At 32.9% G+C, this 21,308-nt stretch overlaps 1 protein-coding gene across 2 annotated transcripts in view; it reads left to right on the top strand.

Annotated features, from left to right (window-relative positions):
- The first annotated feature begins 4,888 nt into the window (after positions 1 to 4,888).
- LOC114345429 (proton-coupled folate transporter-like) overlaps positions 4,889 to 21,308 on the top strand; it is a 120,849-nt gene continuing 104,429 nt past the window's right edge. For both annotated transcript variants that reach the window (XM_050648263.1, XM_050648264.1), the window contains exon 1: positions 4,889 to 5,026. In XM_050648263.1, coding sequence (XP_050504220.1) covers positions 4,951 to 5,026 — 76 coding nt within the window. In that variant the 5' untranslated portion in view covers positions 4,889 to 4,950. The remainder of the gene's footprint in view (positions 5,027 to 21,308) is intronic.

The following is a 21,308-nucleotide window of genomic DNA, read 5'->3' on the forward strand; positions in this document are numbered from 1 at the left end:
CGGGCGACATCCCAATGAGGTCAGCCAAGACAATGTCGACAATACAGCGTCGAACTATTGGTTGACATCAGGAAAGATGTTCCCTAAAACAGAAGGTTCATTACTGGCCATTCAGGATCAGGTTATATCAACCAAAATGTACCTGAAATATATCGCCAAAGACCCTCAGGTCCAAAACGACAAATGCCGATATGGATGTCAAGCCCAAGAAACCATCCAACATCTTACAGGGGGCTGCCAGGCATTTGCTGCAACTGAATACGAGGAACGGCATGACTCAGTAGGAAAGATCTTCCATCAAGAGATAGCTATCAAACTGGGACTTCTCCAAACGGACCATTTCTTCAGGGACCGCACTTTACTCAAAGATCAAACAGTGGCACATAATAGACCAGATTTCGTACTAGTTATTAAATTAATAAGACAAACAACACTAATTGATGTGACGATACCTAACAACAATAATCTACGTACTAAATTTACTGAAAAGATCGCAAAGTACAGAGATCTTGAAATTCAAATACGAAGACTATGGAGAATGTATGGTACCCAGACGATACCTCCTCGAAAAAATAAAAAAGCTGGGTCTAAATGAACATCTTTACAAGACAATGCAGAAAAATGTACTATTCTCAACGGCCAGATGTGTACGAAAATTTTTGGGAGATACTCCAGCATACCAAGTCACCTAGGGCTCGATAACACGGAAAGAGTCCCACCAGAGCTCAATTGTTTTGATACCGTAGGTCTCTGGGATGACTCAATTTTCCCCTTAGAGGGAGTGTGAGCCGTATGGCTAAATATGGTGAAATACAAAATCTTAATAATAGCAGCTGGCAAACTGTAAATGCACATATAGAAAAAGTTGAAAAATCGCTGTGTCTAGGTACACGCTAACGTGTACGCAAATAAAAAAGTTAGGTACACGCGAATTAAACTTCATCAAGCCAGTGACGTCATTATTTAGCGTGCGCGGTGACTTTATATTTTGGTACACGCTATTTTGATATTTTAAGTGTTTGTTGTTTGTTTGATAGAAAATATTTTTATTAAGGGAAGGGGAAGGGAAGCAAAACTATTCAGATGTTTCAAACTTAATTGTAATAAAACAATATGCATATAAAAGTATATATTCAGGTTAGCAAAATAAATATTAGTTAACATGATATATACAAAATACTGCTAAAATAATTTTTATACGTTAGTTAATTATACCAGTTTATATTGGTGTTTATTTTTATTTATACAGGGAGTTGAACTTGTTACGATTTTCATAGAAAATTTGTTATAACTTTGTAAATACCCTGTATAACATAATAAACCTTTATATTTTTGTGATATGGAAGTTAAGAAGATTTCGAACATAAAATAAAATATAAGGTGTTCCATTTAAAAAATATAAGTTTGGTCCGCCAGTATATTATCGAACGCCCTGTAACATTCTAACTAATTTTAGTAATTTTGTAATATGAAGCTCAAAGTTTGCTAAAATTTTTGATACTAACTTTTATTGCTATCTATTACTATAACGGATCTACTGAGCTTTATCACACTAATCAATCGCCCTATATTATCTTATTACTTCTGCTACCGTTAATCACGAATTTTTGTCTCTTATCTTTTTCATACTGTTTTAGAATGTTGTTAAACTCATTAAAAGAACTAAATAATTGTCCACACTGCATATAGTTAATTTAAAAAAAAAACACTAAACAAGTAAAAAATAAGGAAACTGTTTACAAATCAATATTAAAGTGTAAACATAACGCGATTAGAAAAATTCTAACCACACTCTGGCACTCGCGATACTTACAGATACTTATTAATACCACAGCATACACGCGGCTCAAATTAGCGTGTACCAAAAAACCCAGTCATAGTACACGCTAAATAATGACGTCACTGACTTGATGACGTTTAAGCGTGTACCTAACTTTTTTATTTGCGTACACGTTAGCGTGTACCTAGACACAGCGTTGAAAAATTCCTACCTTTACATAGGTAATTTTCAAAATATTGTAATTAATTTAGCAGATGATGATGATGTTAGTGACACTGACTGCACACATTCATACTTTTGTATAGCTGTATTATATTTTTGTAATCAATATTTAATTAATATTTAACAAATATTCCATATATACTTTTATTTCGTCAATAGGGAATTTGCATATATTTTTAAATATTAAAATAATATTAAAAAATATAAGGTAACATGATCATAAAACGCATGCATGCACAAAAAAAACAAATATTGTTAACCCATAGGCTTATTAGGAGACATTGAAAAAGCTATAAAATTCAAATTTCTTCAGAGGCGCGTAAACGGGTCTGACGTCACGACCCACGTCTACCTGCTAGATTTCTATGAGTCGACAACAAAGCCGCTAGGATATTTCGAAATTATTTACAAATTCATTCACATTTACTTAAAACTCTCATGTAGAAGTTGATTGTAAATAAAAGTTCAAAAAAGGTTATTTTGGGGATTGTATTAATTCCATTTTAATCATATTATTTAATTGGAAATTCCAAGGTATTTGTGTTCTTGTATAGTTCCATAATGAGTATATTTAGTTTCAAACTGAAATTGATCATTTTGAGTGCTACTTTATAAAGTAGTGTTTTTAAATGTATAATATGACTGACTAGGGTTTTTCAAAAAGTTAATCTGACAATCTACAGTAGTTGATGTCTTCATGGTGGCAAATTTTATAAAAGGCAGTGAAAGTTATTCTATTGGAGAAATGCGAGGAGGCAAATAAGTAGGTACCTATTATAAGTATTATTAATAAACACGTTTAATTGTTTATAACAATAGTTTTTAGTTACTCTGACTTTTATTACTAAAAGTTTTGTTTATTTTTAAGTTATTTTTATTTTCTTTCTTCTTTGTTATGAATTTAAAATATTTATAAATTATAGGTTTTAGTTTTGTTTATTACAAAATATTACGACCAGAAGTAGATATATTTGGAACATTTAATAACGAATAGACAACCAAATAACCAATGTTACAATGTACAATGCAAAAGTACAGTTGCAAATAATGTTTCTATTTGAAAAAAAGTGTTGATTTTGCGTACCAGATACACACTTTAAAAATAATTCAAAATTTACTTATATTTGGATAGAATAGGACGCAGATCTTATCGACAGTTTGATTAGTATAGAACAAGACTTTTGGAGTGTAAATATTTTCCCGCATCTATTTGGATCTGATAATTATTAAAAATAAATGGAATAAAAATTTGATAAAATAAAGTTTCATCCATAAAATATTTTTTATTTCTTTATATGAGAATGAAATTCATATTTTAAACTAAATATATATTTATATATTATAATAAAACATTCTTTCTTTTTCTTTTTATAAGTAATTTTTTAATAGTATCTATGTACTTACATTTTTTAAGAAATATGATATTAATGTAGGTATTTAATTTTGTTCAAACTTTATAATATAATTTGGCATTTGAGATACCTATGTTGTAAAATAAAAATGTATTTCCCTAAACTAAAAATAATATTATGAATGCATGAAAATCTTTACAAGATATTATCTGCAGAGTGCACGTCTGGCACTAGGCAGTAGCCAAACGAGAACAGTGGTAAATATCATGGTTGGTGACGTCAGACCCAAGCGCGCGCTTTTAAAGTTGTTTGAAACGGTAATTTCGGGCGCGGAATTATAATCAGTTGTTGTACGTACACTATTAATTGTTAAGACGTAATATTTTGAATTTATCATTTTTAAACATAAATTAACAATTTTATGCAAAAATATTTTTATGTGCAAGTTCCCTATTGTGTATGTTCATGTGCCTAACGTTTTTATAAACATGGTCTTGGGCTTAGGACGGCCCTTTTAAAAGTTCAAAGCTAGAGCCTTTCCTTCTCAAACCCCCGCTGTGTTTAATACCTATTTGGTTTATCGCTTACCAAAAATATGCATAAGTCAAGGCACTATATTTGTGGATGTACATTCCATTATGCATTCTATTCATAGGCATATCATCTAAATATATTTTAATTCATATCTTCACAATTAGTATTACATTGATAAACTTATACAATATGCTAATATTAATAATTTATACAGCATATTATTAACAATATTATCTCTGTTTATTTCCAGAGTGTTTGGTGAACAAGTAAGTGAGGTTACGTTTTTAGTTGGTGGATAATCTTGATTTTTCATATTTGTCCAACTTTGAGAAAATTTATTTAAATATGTAATTAATTGAAAAAGACTGATTAATACTATTTTGTACACACTCATGACAAATGAATGAATGGAAAAAGAAAAATATCTATTTTAAAAATCTGTAAAATATTTAATTCCCAGCTGAACGCTTTCGGCTTATAAATTCATCTTCAGAGCTATGGTCAAAATTTATTTAATAGTAGGTACATATCATTACTATACAGGGAATCCATTGGTGAAAAAATACAAATTGTTGCTCAAAAGTTAAATAAAGTTGAAAGTTATCGAAAAACAGAATAGACAGCATATTACGCTCGATTTCATAAAAAAGTTAAAGTGGACTTTAAATTATTTTAAGTTGGTACCTTTATCAATGGAATTGTAATAGTTAAAGGAAACTTTAAATTTAAAGTCCACTTTAACTTTATTATGAAACCGAGCGTTAGAGACTTAAAAGAACACATTAAAATTTTGTTCAGGTACGGGGCCAGCACCCAACCATACTTATGTTTACAGTTTACAAACATTTATACGAAAGTAAGTAAAAAAGCAATCTAAATGATAATAAAATACCACTTTAATTCCATAACAAGGTTACATTTGGCTAATACAGTCCTGGTAACTGACTAATTTGTTTTAAATTGCATGTGATAAATAATAATTGTAGGAATGTCTAAAACACAAGAATATGCCATGAATGAAAGAAGGCTCTGAAGAAATTTATTATAACTTTGTTGTAGATTATGAAAATGGCATGTAGCAACAAGGTGACTGTAGAAGTTCCTCTATTTCTTAATTACGTATGTTTTTTGTTCACATGTAAGTAGTACTTCTTATTTTTTTTAATCAATTCTTATTATTATTTTTTAATTAATTAGTTGTTAATATAATATATTCGTCTTGAGCGTCGATAACACGGAGCCAGTTTGCAAGCTGCTGGCTTGTAGTCTAAGAGCTAGAGCCGAAAAATCATCGTCATAAGTAATATGGAGTTTGGCATGTGAAATGTGTCTATTGTATATTGATAATTATGACCCCTTTCAGGCTGACACCTCAGTGGATACAGGAAGTAGCAATAAGGGATGAAAGGGGAAAGTTAGTGTAGTCTTTAAAGATTTTCACCTCCTATTTTGTTAAACATTGTTAAACAATGTTAAACAATTGGTGACTAGTTAGAGCATATATATATATATATATATATATATATATATATATATATATATATATATATATATATATATATATATATATATATATATATAACAAAGGAGCACTCGTAAGTGTAGGGTTTTATCGGTCAAGTGGGTGAAAAAAGAGACAAAGAATTCAGCTACTTCATCTATTTATTGAAGACGTTTCGTGTACTGCTCAGTAGACATCATCAGTTCATCTACAAAAAGAGTGGTATAAGAAACAACATCCAAAAGAGAGGTAAAAAAGCACTAGCGTTACCTTAAAAAGACATGTAGCAAAAGATAAGATGTACATAGTAAAAAAACCTTATCCATGAACCAACGTAATGTAAACGTATATAACATTTAAGTGTATAGTTAATATTTAAAAAACTTTAGTACAGCCAAAGACAAGACCATGTGGTAACAGTCACATATAAAAAACAAGTGTAAAAAAGCCGGCTTGCTTTTTTAAAGTCAAGAATGAACCAAGAAAAAACCAGATTCACACTTCCAAAAACTTAGTAGTATTTAAGCATACTTCATTTTAACTTTAGGTAACATCATTAAATAAGTAGAATGCTAATATGCAACTTTGAAAATTTAAAGTTAAATAGTTACCAGCAGGTCATCCGAGCCCAACGGACACACAAAAGAAAATGGAGTTTGAATTATCAGGTGTAAACTGACATCTCGCCAAGAGGCAGGCCACCTTTAAAAGATTTATAACAAAGAGTGACTGACAACTGCAGTGCAGCGCGGTAAAATTTAAATTGATGTAATTAAAACAGTTATAAAAGTGTTTAAAAAGTGAAAGAAATATTAAGAAGTAATCAAGGGATGTACCTTATACCTCGTAGACAAGAATCACAGTTTATTTTAAACAAGTGAGGGCACTTCACACAATTATATGGAAAAGTGCCTACGTTAGTACTGGTAATCCAGTTAACTAACTAATATATTAGATAGTACAACAGTATAACTCCCATATATCGCAGCTCAAAAAGCAAGAAAAAATATGCAATAATTTAAGAAAATTTATAAATCAGTTTAGCAAATTGTAATTTATAATTAATATCAATAATGCAAAATTTTATCCTATGGAAAATTTTAAATTGTTCAATCTATTAAGTAAACTGTTATTATCAAAAAAATGGGAAAAGCTTGAAAAAACCACCAAAAACTTTTTTACAATAAAATAATTTAAGTGTAATAACATCGACTGATTCCGCAAGATCAATATTAAAGAAGTGGGAAAAGCCTGAAAACCACAAAACTTTTTTACAATATAATAATTTGAGTGTAATAATACCAACTAATTCTGCAAAATCAATGCATGGTATATTTGACTCAAGTTACTGATGTCAGTTCTCTTGTTAAGTACATTAGAGGTTTTTAATATGAAACACATCTCTAAGAACTGTCTTTTCGACAGGTTGCGTTCATTGCAAAGGATCTTGGCTTCATCAAAGTCCACCTTATGTTTTGTATCTATTGCATGTTGGGCTAAGGCACAAGTTGGTTTTTTCAAATTGATATCACTACGGTGTGAAATTAAACGTGATTTTAAAGCTCGCTTTGTCTGCCCTACATAACATGCGTCACATTCAGCACAAGGTATGTGGTAGACCACATTAACTTGTTCCAAAGGGAACAAGGGTGTTTTAGTCTTAGAGAACAAATTTCTGACTGTTCTTGCGTTCTTAATTGCAATCTTAACAGGAATATTATTATTTTTATATAGTTTAATAAGTTTATCAGTAACCTGAGGAAAGTAAGGAAGTGAAGAAAACTGGGAAACAGGAGTCCCAAGATTAGTAGTAGGCAGAATTGTGATGTTAACAGTATTATTCGATATTGATCTAAGTTGGTCACCATTGGGTATGTCGTTCAGAGAAGAACCGTAGCTTTGGGAAAAAAGAAATTTATTGATAAGGGAGGAAGGGTAGGAATTATCTACCAATATACTTCTGAGTAGCAGAAGGGATTCCCTTTGATTAACCGGATGTGTCAACCTATGTAGCCTACAGCTTAAAGCTTTAATAAGATTTATTTTATATTTAAAAGGATGACAAGAATGGTAGTTGAGAAACCTATTAGAGGCCATTGGTTTCCTATACCAACTTGTACAAAGTGTGTTATCTCCACTTCTAGTGACACGCATGTCCAAGAAGGGGATACTATGGTTGTTGGGGTCCTCGAGTTCACATGTGAACTGCAAATGAGGATCAAACCCATTAAAGATGGACAAGGTGGCCTGAGTCTTGTCTGGTGGTAAGGCTAGTAATAGGTCGTCCACATAACGTTTAACAAAAGGAACTTGAAAATCTAAATAACCCAGACGGTCAGAAACTAAATCATCCAAAACATAATTCACCAGGATGGGTGAAATCGAGGAACCCATTGGTGTCCCAAAAATTTGTAAATAAAATTTGTCGTTGAAGACCAAAAAATTAGTGTCAAACACTAATTGGAGCAATTCTGCAAACACTTCCCAGGAAACTGGAGAATTAGGTTGGATAATATTCCAATGATTTCTTAGTGAAGTAAGGACACTAGCCAAGGGAAGGTTAGTAAAAAGTGAAACTACATCAAAACTCACCAAAATATAACCATGTGGTAGCTTAAAGTCATTAATAAATTCACTAAATTGAAAAGAGTCAACAATGTTGTAATCATTATTGTAATTATAAGATTTTGACAAGATATCAGTCAAAAATTTTGCAATATGTATGTTAGGTGAATTAATTGAGGAAACAATAGGCCTCATGCTCAATGTGGGCTTGTGAATTTTGGGCAGACAATAAAATCTTGGAGCATAACCATCATAATTATGTAATGACTTAGCTAAAGTTTGATCTATGATCTTAATATTTTTTAAGTGAGTAATGAATTTATTAATTTTGTTAGAAAATTTTGAACAGGGGTTTGAAGTAAGAGGTTGGTAGTACCTAACGTCATCTAACAATGATTGACTGAGGCTGATATATTGATCTTTATCCATAAGAACAGTGGCATTGCCTTTGTCGCTGGTGAGAACGAGAAGATTAGGGTGGGTTTTTAAAAACGATACCGTTTCCTTATAAATCTTATTAATTTCAGATATGGATTGCCTAGGGCGGTTGGTATAATTCAACAGAATGTTATTAGAAGATGACCTTAGGGGAAGTAGATCAGCATTGCCTGCATGAGACAATATATTTTCTACATCTGCAAGGGTCCTACTGATTGAATAATCTTTGAAGGTAGGTTCCAGACCAAATTTAGGGCCCAAAGATAATAGCTTTAGAATATTTTGAGGAACATCCACATTAGAAAGATTCTTTATCCAATTAGGATTAAATGGAATTTTATGGAAGTCTGGTGCACCCAATTTATCAAGCTTACTCTGTAGATGTAAAATAGTTTTTTTATAAACGAAATTAAATTTCTTGTGTAAAGAGGTCTCAAACCTATCTAACAAAGATGCAGGTAAAGTGTGATCTAAGAAATCAGTGACATTATTTATTTGACCAAAAATGAATTTAATATCTGAATGAACCTTCGATATATGGAAATTAAGTAATCGTGCCCTCACCTGTCTATTAAGAGCCTGGCTCCTGCGTTGGAGTGTGTGATCGTGGGTTCCTGTGGTAGTAGTAAGTATGTTAGAAGTGGTGTCTGTGATAAATCTTGGAATTTTCTTGGTTCTCCTGCACTCTAGAAGGAAAGTTCTTCTTGCTTCAGCTGTAGCTAGTTTTTCGGTCAGATTGGTCCATCTCTTAAGCTTTTTCACTGGTAGTTCCCCATGGATGCGCCTGGTATTAGCGTAAAAACCCTCTGTAACAGAAGACATCATAAAGGAGTACGACCGTCAATTCCAATATAACAAAGGAGCACTCGTAAGTGTAGGGTTTTATCGGTCAAGTGGGTGAAAAAAGAGACAAAGAATTCAGCTACTTCATCTATTTATTGAAGACGTTTCGTATACTGCTCAGTAGACATCATCAGTTCATCTACAAAAAGAGTGGTATAAGAAACAACATCCAAAAGAGAGGTAAAAAGCACTAGCGTTACCTTAAAAAGACATGTAGCAAAAGATAAGATGTACATAGTAAAAAAACCTGATCCATGAACCAACGTAATGTAAAAGTATATAACATTTAAGTGTATAGTTAATATTTAAAAAACTTTAGTACAGCCAAAGACAAGACCATGTGGTAACAGTCACATATAAAAAACAAGTGTAAAAAAGCCGGCTTGCTTTTTTAAAGTCAAGAATGAACCAAGAAAAAACCAGATTCACACTTCCAAAAACTTAGTAGTATTTAAGCATACTTCATTTTAACTTTAGGTAACATCATTAAATAAGTAGAATGCTAATATGCAACTTTGAAAATTTAAAGTTAAATAGTTACCAGCAGGTCATCCGAGCCCAACGGACACACAAAAGAAAATGGAGTTTGAATTATCAGGTGTAAACTGACATCTCGCCAAGAGGCAGGCCACCTTTAAAAGATTTATAACAAAGAGTGACTGACAACTCCAGTGCAGCGCGGTAAAATTTAAATTGATGTAATTAAAATAGTTATAAAAGTGTTTAAAAAGTGAAAGTAATATCAAGAAGTAATCAAGGGATGTACCTTATACCTCGTAGACAAGAATCACAGTTTATTTTAAACAAGTGAGGGCACTTCACACAATTATATGGAAAAGTGCCTACGTTAGTAGGTACATCCCTTGATTACTTCTTGATATTACTTTCACTTTTTAAACACTTTTATAACTGTTTTTATTACATTAATTTAAATTTTACCGCGCTGCACTGCAGTTGTCAGTCACTCTTTGTTATAAATCTTTTAAAGGTGGCCTGCCTCTTGGCGAGATGTCAGTTTACACCTGATAATTCAAACTCCATTTTCTTTTGTGTGTCCGTTGGGCTCGGATGACCTGCTGGTAACTATTTAACTTTAAATTTTCAAAGTTGCATATTAGCATTCTACTTATTTAATGATGTTACCTAAAGTTAAAATGAAGTAGGTATGCTTAAATATTGCTAAGTTTTTGGAAGTGTGAATCTGGTTTTTTCTTGGTTCATTCTTGACTTTAAAAAAGCAAGCCGGCTTTTTTACACTTGTTTTTTATATGTGACTGTTACCACATGGTCTTGTCTTTGGCTGTACTAAAGTTTTTTAAATATTAACTATACACTTAAATGTTATATACTTTTACATTACGTTGGTTCATGGATAAGGTTTTTTTACTATGTACATCTTATCTTTTGCTACATGTCTTTTTAAGGTAACGCTAGTGCTTTTTTACCTCTCTTTTGGATGTTGTTTCTTATACCACTCTTTTTGTAGATGAACTGATGGTGTCTACTGAGCAGTAGACGAAACGTCTTCAATAAATAGATGAAGTAGCTGAATTCTTTGTCTCTTTTTTCACCCACTTGACCGATAAAACCCTACACTTACGAGTGCTCCTTTGTTATATTGGAATTGACGGTCGTACTCCTTTATGATGTCTTCTGTTACAGAGGGTTTTTACGCTAATACCAGGCGCATCCATGGGGAACTACCAGTGAAAAAGCTTAAGAGATGGACCAATCTGGCCGAAAAACTAGCTACAGCTGAAGTAAGAAGAACTTTCCTTCTAGAGTGCAGGAGAACCAAGAAAATTCCAAGATTTATCACAGACACCACTTCTAACATACTTACTACTACCACAGGAACCCACGATCACACACTCCAACGCAGGAGCCAGGCTCTTAATAGACAGGTGAGGGCACGATTACTTAATTTCCATATATCGAAGGTTCATTCAGATATTAAATTCATTTTTGGTCAAATAAATAATGTCACTGATTTCTTAGATCACACTTTACCTGCATCTTTGTTAGATAGGTTTGAGACCTCTTTACACAAGAAATTTAATTTCGTTTATAAAAAAACTATTTTACATCTACAGAGTAAGCTTGATAAATTGGGTGCACAAGACTTCCATAAAATTCCATTTAATCCTAATTGGATAAAGAATCTTTCTAATGTGGATGTTCCTCAAAATATTCTAAAGCTATTATTTTTGGGCCCTAAATTTGGTCTGGAACCTACCTTCAAAGATTATTCAATCAGTAGGACCCTTGCAGATGTAGAAAATATATTGTCTCATGCAGACAATGCTGATCTTCTTTCCCTAAGGTCATCTTCTAATAACATTCTGTTGAATTATACCAACCGCCCTAGGCAATCCATATCTGAAATTGATAAGATTTATAGGGAAACGGTATCGTTTTTAAAAACCCACCCTAATCTTCTCGTTCTCACCAGCGACAAAGGCAATGCCACTGTTCTTATGGATAAAGATCAATATATCAGCCTCAGTCAATCATTGTTAGATGACGTTAGGTACTACCAACCTCTTACTTCAAACCCCTGTTCAAAATTTTCTAACAAAATTAATAAATTCATTACTCACTTAAAAAATATTAAGATCATAGATCAAACTTTAGCTAAGTCATTACATAATTATGATGGTTATGCTCCAAGATTTTATTGTCTGCCCAAAATTCACAAGCCCACATTGAGCATGAGGCCTATTGTTTCCTCAATTAATTCACCTAACATACATATTGCAAAATTTTTGACTGATATCTTGTCAAAATCTTATAATTACAATAATGATTACAACATTGTTGACTCTTTTCAATTTAGTGAATTTATTAATGACTTTAAGCTACCACATGGTTATATTTTGGTGAGTTTTGATGTAGTTTCACTTTTTACTAACCTTCCCTTGGCTAGTGTCCTTACTTCACTAAGAAATCATTGGAATATTATCCAACCTAATTCTCCAGTTTCCTGGGAAGTGTTTGCAGAATTGCTCCAATTAGTGTTTGACACTAATTTTTTTGTCTTCAACGAAAAATTTTATTTACAAATTTTTGGGACACCAATGGGTTCCTCGATTTCACCCATCCTAGTGAATTATGTTTTGGATGATTTAGTTTCTGACCGTCTGGGTTATTTAGATTTTCAAGTTCCTTTTGTTAAACGTTATGTGGACGACCTATTACTAGCCTTACCACCAGACAAGACTCAGGCCACCTTGTCCATCTTTAATGGGTTTGATCCTCATTTGCAGTTCACATGTGAACTCGAGGACCCCAACAACCATAGTATCCCCTTCTTGGACATGCGTGTCACTAGAAGTGGAGATAACACACTTTGTACAAGTTGGTATAGGAAACCAATGGCCTCTAATAGGTTTCTCAACTACCATTCTTGTCATCCTTTTAAATATAAAATAAATCTTATTAAAGCTTTAAGCTGTAGGCTACATAGGTTGACACATCCGGTTAATCGAAGGGAATCCCTTCTGCTACTCAGAAGTATATTGGTAGATAAATCCTACCCTTCCTCCCTTATCAATAAATTTCTTTTTTCCCAAAGCTACGGTTCTTCTCTGAACGACATACCCAATGGTGACCAACTTAGATCAATATCGAATAATACTGTTAACATCACAATTCTGCCTACTACTAATCTTGGGACTCCTGTTTCCCAGTTTTCTTCACTTCCTTACTTTCCTCAGGTTACTGATAAACTTATTAAACTATATAAAAATAATAATATTCCTGTTAAGATTGCAATTAAGAACGCAAGAACAGTCAGAAATTTGTTCTCTAAGACTAAACACCCTTGTCCCCTTTGGAACAAGTTAATGTGGTCTACCACATACCTTGTGCTGAATGTGAAACGTTTAATTTCACACCGTAGTGATATCAATTTGAAAAAACCAACTTGTGCCTTAGCCCAACATGCAATAGATACAAAACATAAGGTGGACTTTGATGAAGCCAAGATCCTTTGCAATGAACGCAACCTGTCGAAAAGACAGTTCTTAGAGATGTGTTTCATATTAAAAACCTCTAATGTACTTAACAAGAGAACTGACATCAGTAACTTGAGTCAAATATACCATGCATTGATTTTGCAGAATTAGTTGGTATTATTACACTCAAATTATTATATTGTAAAAAAGTTTTGTGGTTTTCAGGCTTTTCCCACTTCTTTAATATTGATCTTGCGGAATCAGTCGATGTTATTACACTTAAATTATTTTATTGTAAAAAAGTTTTTGGTGGTTTTTTCAAGCTTTTCCCACTTTTTTTGATAATAAGAGTTTACTTAATAGATTGAACAATTTAAAATTTTCCATAGGATAAAATTTTGCATTATTGATATTAATTATAAATTACAATTTGCTAAACTGATTTATGAATTTTCTTAAATTATTGCATATTTTTTCTTGCTTTTTCAGCTGCGATATATGGGAGTTATACTGTTGTACTATCTAATATATTAGTTAGTTAACTGGATTACCAGTACTAACGTAGGCACTTTTCCATATAATTGTGTGAAGTGCCCTCACTTGTTTAAAATAAACTGTGATTCTTGTCTACGAGGTATAAGGTACATCCCTTGATTACTTCTTGATATTACTTTCACTTTTTAAACACTTTTATAATTGTTTTAATTACATCAATTTAAATTTTACCGCGCTGCACTGCAGTTGTCAGTCACTCTTTGTTATAAATCTTTTAAAGGTGGCCTGCCTCTTGGCGAGATGTCAGTTTACACCTGATAATTCAAACTCCATTTTCTTTTGTGTGTCCGTTGGGCTCGGATGACCTGCTGGTAACTATTTAACTTTAAATTTTCAAAGTTGCATATTAGCATTCTACTTATTTAATGATGTTACCTAAAGTTAAAATGAAGTATGCTTAAATACTACTAAGTTTTTGGAAGTGTGAATCTGGTTTTTTCTTGGTTCATTCTTGACTTTAAAAAAGCAAGCCGGCTTTTTTACACTTGTTTTTTATATGTGACTGTTACCACATGGTCTTGTCTTTGGCTGTACTAAAGTTTTTTAAATATTAACTATACACTTAAATGTTATATACTTTTACATTACGTTGGTTCATGGATAAGGTTTTTTTACTATGTACATCTTATCTTTTGCTACCTGTCTTTTTAAGGTAACGCTAGTGCTTTTTTACCTCTCTTTTGGATGTTGTTTCTTATACCACTCTTTTTGTAGATGAACTGATGATGTCTACTGAGCAGTAGACGAAACGTCTTCAATAAATAGATGAAGTAGCTAAATTCTTTGTCTCTTTTTTCACCCACTTGACCGATAAAACCCTACACTTACGAGTGCTCCTTTGTTATATTGGAATTGACGGTCGTACTCCTTTATGATATATTATATATATATATATATATATATATATATATATATATATATATATATATATATATATTTATATATATATATATATATATATATATATAGATACAAGTTTTTATTGAGGTTGCAGTCAGTGTAAGGGGCAGGATGAGAGAAACTCATTTGTTGAGTATATAATTATAAATACAATGAAATTAAAGATAAAAGAACATTGTATAAAAAAGCAAAAAAACTTACAACGTGAGGTTAGTTCATTAATTTAACATTTCCACAAAACATAATTATATAAAAATATCCTTATTTTAATCGTTTCCAAATTCCAATGTTTTAATTTTTACAATTTCTAATGAAAAATTTTGATTTATTAATTTAGTTCTAAATTTGAAATAAAAAAATAAAGTATTTACGAACTACCCACAAGTTAAAATTGCAACTAAAAATGTAAAGACATTAGCATCACTATATACAAAAACTAAAACACCTATTAGTATTATGGAAAGCTCAAATGTAGTTTACAAAATACCATGCGAAAATTGCGATAAGTCATACATCGGACACACATCCAGGAATTTAATAGGTAGACTAACGTCACACAAAAGCGACCTTAAAAATAATAAAAACACATGTGCATTAGTAAATCATGCAATAAACAAAAATCATACATTCAAATTCGATGAAACAACGGTATTAAAACATGAAAATAAACTAAATAAAAGAGAATTTTTCGAAATGGTGTGCATAAATAAATATCAATGTGTAAATAAAAGAACAGACATAAATAAACTAAGTAACATCTATAATTATATTTTATCTTACGATAAATGATATTCTAATTAAAGAATAGTAAATTCCCTGACAAAATTTCAAAAATTAAATTTTTAAAATCAACGCCACTTTAATTTGTTAATAAAACAATAATCAACAAAACATGTACTTATATCCTATCTATACCTTCCATAATTTAAAGTGCGCAAGTAAGTAATAATCAAAAAACTAGTTTTTAACAACTTAAAATAAAATAAACAGATACCTATTTAATGTCTTATCGACATTAATTGAGTGTCTTTCTGGCATTAATCAAATTTAGAACTAAATTAATAAATCAAAATTTTTCATTAGAAATTGTAAAAATTAAAACATTGGAATTTGGAAACGATTAAAATAAGGATATTTTTATATAATTATGTTTTGTGGAAATGTTAAATTAATGAACTAACCTCACGTTGTAAATTTTTGTGCTTTTTTATACAATGTTCGTTTATCTTTAATTTCATTGTATTTATAATTATATACTCATTTTAGCTAATCTTGACGAAGCAAATAAATTTTGCGAAAGCTCGATTGTAACAAAGAGTTTCTCTCATCCTGCCCCTTACACTGACGGCAACCTCAATAAAAACTTGTATCTACATATTGTCAGTCAATAATACCAAACTACTATATATATATATATATATATATATATATATATATATATATATATATATATATATATATATATATATATATATATATATGTATATATATAATAGTTACGGAATGGCATGGCTTGGAATTTCTCCACGGTTTTCTCCATTTTCTCCTGTTCATGGCCGCAGTTCTCCAATTTGATATCCCGATTGTTTGTAGGTCTTCCTTACATGCTTCTAGCCACTTTTTCCTGGGTCGTCCTCTTCTCCTCTTTCCTTCCCCTCTCAGCAGCGAGTCCTTTGCTCACCTTCCGTCAGCCATTCTCGCAAGATGACCTAACCAACTCAGTCTCTTTGTTTTGACCAGCTGGCTTATTTCTGGTTTCCGGTACAGCTCTCTGATCTCCGCATTTGTTCGTCTCCTCCAAACGTCTTCATCGTTTTTTACTCCCCCGAATATCTTCCTTAGAACACTCCGCTCCCAGATGTTCAGCATATTTTCTTGGTTTTTGTTCATGACCCATGTTTCGCTCCCGTAAAAAACTGTGGGCTGGATCACTGTTCTATAGAGTCTTTTCTTACATTTTTATTAATATAATAATCTTCAATCTCTTGAAGCTTTTTATCCATATGCTTCCTTTTCTCACTCCTACACACTTTTTTCGCGTTTCTTCTCGCCGCTTCATATTCATTCCTGGTTTCTTCACTTGGTTTATCCATATATTTTAGTCTTGCCTCATTCCGTGTGTCAAGACTTTTCTTGCAATCGGTTTCAAACCATTCTTTGTCGCTCCCCTTTTTAACTTGACCCAACCGCTTTTGAGCTGCTTCCTTCATAGCGTCTTCTATTATTCCCCACTCCATTTCAATGTCACCTTGCTCTTCGCTCTGAAGTAGTTTTGCTGTCACGTCTGTCTGGAAGTTTTCGGCGGTTTCTTTTTTCTTTAGTTTGGCAATGTCATATTTTTTATTTATTATTCTCGGTTCTCTGACCTTTGGGATAGTTTCTCTTAATTTCGTAATCATTAGTATGTGATCGGAATCTGCGTCTGCTCCTCGGTAAGTTCTAATATCTGTTATTAATTTCGCGTGCTTACTCTCCCCTAGGACGTGGTCGATTTGGTTGCGTGTTCTGCCGTCTGGAGCGATTCATGTTTCTTTGTGGATTTTCTTGTGATCGAAGTAAGTAGTCATAATTATCAAGTTGTTCTCTTGCGCAAAGCCTACCAGCATCTTTCCATTCTCGTTACTTTCGTCATGTTTACTTTTACCTCCAGTAGTTTTTCGGTACATCTCTTCATTCCCCACTTTGGCATTCAAATCACCTATTACAATTTTAATATCATATTTTGGAATTTGATTATATATAATTTCAATATTACCATAGAAATCCTGTTTTACATTTTGGTCTTAATTCTCTGGGGGAGCATGCACATTTATTAGACTTAGTTTTCTAGTCTTACCTCTTAGTCTCAACCTACAAATCCGTTCAGATATGCGCTCGAACCCCACTATCGCACTTTGCAGCCGGTCACTAACTATAAAACCAGTTCCCAACATCCGGTCTTCGCCACCACTACTGAAAAAGCTGTAGTTGTCTATCATTGTTACACCAGTTCCCTTTTGTTTTGTTTCTTGCATTACCAGGATATCCAGTTTGTACTGCTTCATCACTGATACTATATGTCTTAGGGCGCCTGCTTCATAAGTACTTCTCATGTTCCAAGAACCTATCCGGAGTGTGCTTAAATGACCTTTTTTTCTTCTTAGTTTTGCTTCCCCTATTAATAATCCTTTCGTGTCCTCATTCATTGCCATAGTTACATTATCCTTTGATCCATCCCTGCTGCTCAGCTCTAGTTTGCTGGTGGGTCCAGCTTTCCTTTTGTGCGGTTCCATCTCCATACTCTGCCATCTATTGTGATCTTCCGAAACCCCCTTTTTACTGTTCTACCTTCTCTCCTGGCCTCTTGTGCTTTTTCCTTTATTTCCTCTTGCATTCTTTTCTCAGTTATTGTCAAATCATCGTTTATGAAAATTCTTTCTTCTTTATAATCTTTTAATTTTCTTTTGTTTCTCATTAGCTTCTCCTTTTCCTCTTGGTTTTCTAGCTGCAGCAGGCATGTTCTCTCTCCTATCGTAAGAGCTGATTTAATCCCTACTTGTATATGTAAAGTTTCTTCTATCTTTTTTCTCATAGCCAATTTCAGCATCTCTGGCTCCTCAGCATCTATATCCGAACCGGTTACGATCACGTTATCATTTTTCTTCTCTTTCTCTAGGTAATCTAGTCTAGTACTTAATTCTCGTACTTGCTTCTTTGTCTGCTCACTTTCCTTCCTAATAGCTTCATTTTCTTCCCTCAGCTTTTGATTTTCAGCTCTTAACTCTTTTAGCTCTTCTGCGTAAATTCTTTGCTCACTTTTAATATCCTTCACATCCAAGGCCAATTGTTTTAGTATTTCCATCATCTCATCTTCTCTTTCGACTCCGCTTCCTTTTCTTGTAGTTGTATCCATCTGTCTACTTTTCTTCACGACCCCTTTCTCCCGCTCTTCATCTCCTTTTCGCATTCTCTTGCCCTCGTCCTTCAGTTCGTCGGACGACATTTTTATTTGTGCTCCGCTTTCCCCCAGTAATGAGTCGTTTATCGAAACTAGCGTAGAAAGTATATTCTGCTTCGTCCACTCAGAGACGAAATCCTTATCCACCTATCAATACCAGTTCTTTTTGAATTGTGCGTTATACATACACCGCGCTAAGTGCCCCGTCCAGGTCGACCCTGCGGAGACGTGACCCTTCTCAGTGTTAGAGCAATCTAAGCAGCAATTAAATTAGAGCAATCTAAGAAGCAATCATAAGAAATTATGCTCAGTTAGAGCATACCCCAAGAAATAAAAATGATTTGGTGCCAACTTGCACTTTTACCCTGGGTGTGGATACCACCCCTTCTCAGGGGTGAAAACTATTTTATTAAAAATAACCCCACAAATCGATAGAGGGACAAATTATAAGTAAAATTTGTTACATATAAATATAATGTTATTAAAATAAATCAATACTTTTTGAGTTATTAAAGATAAAAGATTTGTCTATTAATCGAGCACATTATGCGTGAAGTTACGGATGATAAAAAGAACATATTAATTAATTATATGTTACTAAAATATTATTTTTATATTATTTCGATATTATAAATTTAGCAAACGTGTATTCGAATATGTCAAATGTACCCATTATTGGGCACCCCCAGTTTCTGGACATATTCAGTTTATATTGATAGAAAAAAATTCAATTAAATATCGAAATAATATAAAAATAATATTTTACTAACATACAATTAATTAATATGTTCTTTTTATCATCCGTAAAAAGACAAATAGCAATATGCATATGCTCTTAAATAGACAAATCTTTGATCTTTAATAACTCAAAAAGTATTGATTTATTTTAATAACATGATATAAGAAATTTTACTTAAAACTTGTCCCTCTATCGATTTGTGGGGTTATTTTTAATAAAATTGTTTTCACCCGCGGGAAGGGGTGGTATTCACCACCAGGGTAAAAGTGCAAGTTTTCACCAAATCAGTATTATTTCTTGAGTTATGCTCTAAGTAGTCATCAATTTTCATGCAAGTCGATGTAGGTTTAACAAAATAGGAGGTGAAAACCTTTAATGACTGCACTAACTTTCCCCTTTCATCCCTTATTGCTACTTCCACTGAGGTGTCAGCCTGAAAGGGGTCATAATTGTCAATATACAATGGACACATTTCACAGGAAAAACTCCATATTACTTATGACGATGATTTTTCGGCTCTAGCTCTCCGTCTATTGTAGCTTATAAAGTAGGCTGGGCCTCGATTTTTGACCCTTCGCTTCGTTATCGAACGTATTCGTTTCGTATCTGTTTAGTATACGAAGCGAATACGTTCGATAACGAAGCGAAGGGTCAAAAATCGAGGCACTGTCCCGTTTTCATCGAGCTTTTTTATTATCTGCTAGTGACTACCCGATTGTAAAAAAGCTGCGAGCAAAATAGAAAGCCGGGCTAATAATTTATTCGCTATTCGTTGGCTAGTTAGCTTGTGAGATAGTTAACTAGCCTTGTGTCACCATTGCTGCTAGTAATTTGGTTGCGAATAGAGTGTCTGCGTGTTTGTAGCTTCAACAAAAATGTAAACGGAATTAGTTCGCGAGGACGTAGTTATTTTAGCTAATGCGGTTAAAAATTTTTACAACGAAAACTACAGAAACACTTCAAGCAGAAAAGAAAATATGTAAAATCATGGATAGGAAAACGCGATGAATATGGTGCTTCCTACGGTTTATTGAAATAATTGAAGATCATTTGACTTATAGAAATATGTTGCAGACAAATAGTTCAACATTTAGTGATTTGATTCCATCTCGCTAGCTAGTTGGCTACAGAGCGGGTGTACAGTTTTGGTTGTCATCGACACTTGTTAACTCGCTCACTCGCCAGCTTTTAAACTCGCCGAGTAGCAGCTTGTAAACTAGCCCCGTGTCATCGACGCTTTATATCCAAACAAGTTTGTTCTGTTGGGCCTCTGCTGGTAGACAAGGCGATAAGCTCAAGTTCCGAGCTTTTCTTCTTGGAAAAAAAGCTGGAAAACATATTCCCATGAGATTTTTTTGCGATGAGATGGTGAGGCTAGATGACATTTTAAATGTATTACAAGCTGAACAAATAGGCCATCAAATAATTATTATATATTATTAAAGGGTACCTATGTTTTCTTGATTTCTAAAAAGCATTTGACAAAGTGTCACATACTAAGATGTTAGATGTTCTAAGGTCAACTAATATTGACGATAAAGATCTAAAAATCATTGCTAACTTGTACTGGAATCAAAAAGCCACAGTTAGAGTAGACGGTGATCACACAGAAGAGATTCAAATTCAACGTGGAGTAAGACAGGGATGTATTCTTTCACCATTAATTTTTAACATTTATTCAGAAAAGATGTTTGAAGAGGCACTCAGTACTACACAAGGTGGAGTTGTGATAAACGGGAAACTGATAAATAATCTCCGATATGCAGACGACACTGTACTGATTGCCAGTAGTGATACCGAATTACAATATCATTGGATTCTGTGGTAGCACAGTGCAGTAATTATGGTCTCCACCTTAACATCAAAAAAACAAAATATATGGTCGTCAGTAAGGATAATGTCATCGATGCTGGAATTCACGTTAATGATGTACAACTTAAGAGAGTTGAAGCTATAACATACTTGGGAAGCAGAATCACTGATAAT

Source organism: Diabrotica virgifera, chromosome 4, assembly GCF_917563875.1.
Source record: "Diabrotica virgifera virgifera chromosome 4, PGI_DIABVI_V3a".
In the NCBI taxonomy this organism is placed as follows: Eukaryota; Metazoa; Arthropoda; class Insecta; order Coleoptera; family Chrysomelidae; genus Diabrotica; species Diabrotica virgifera.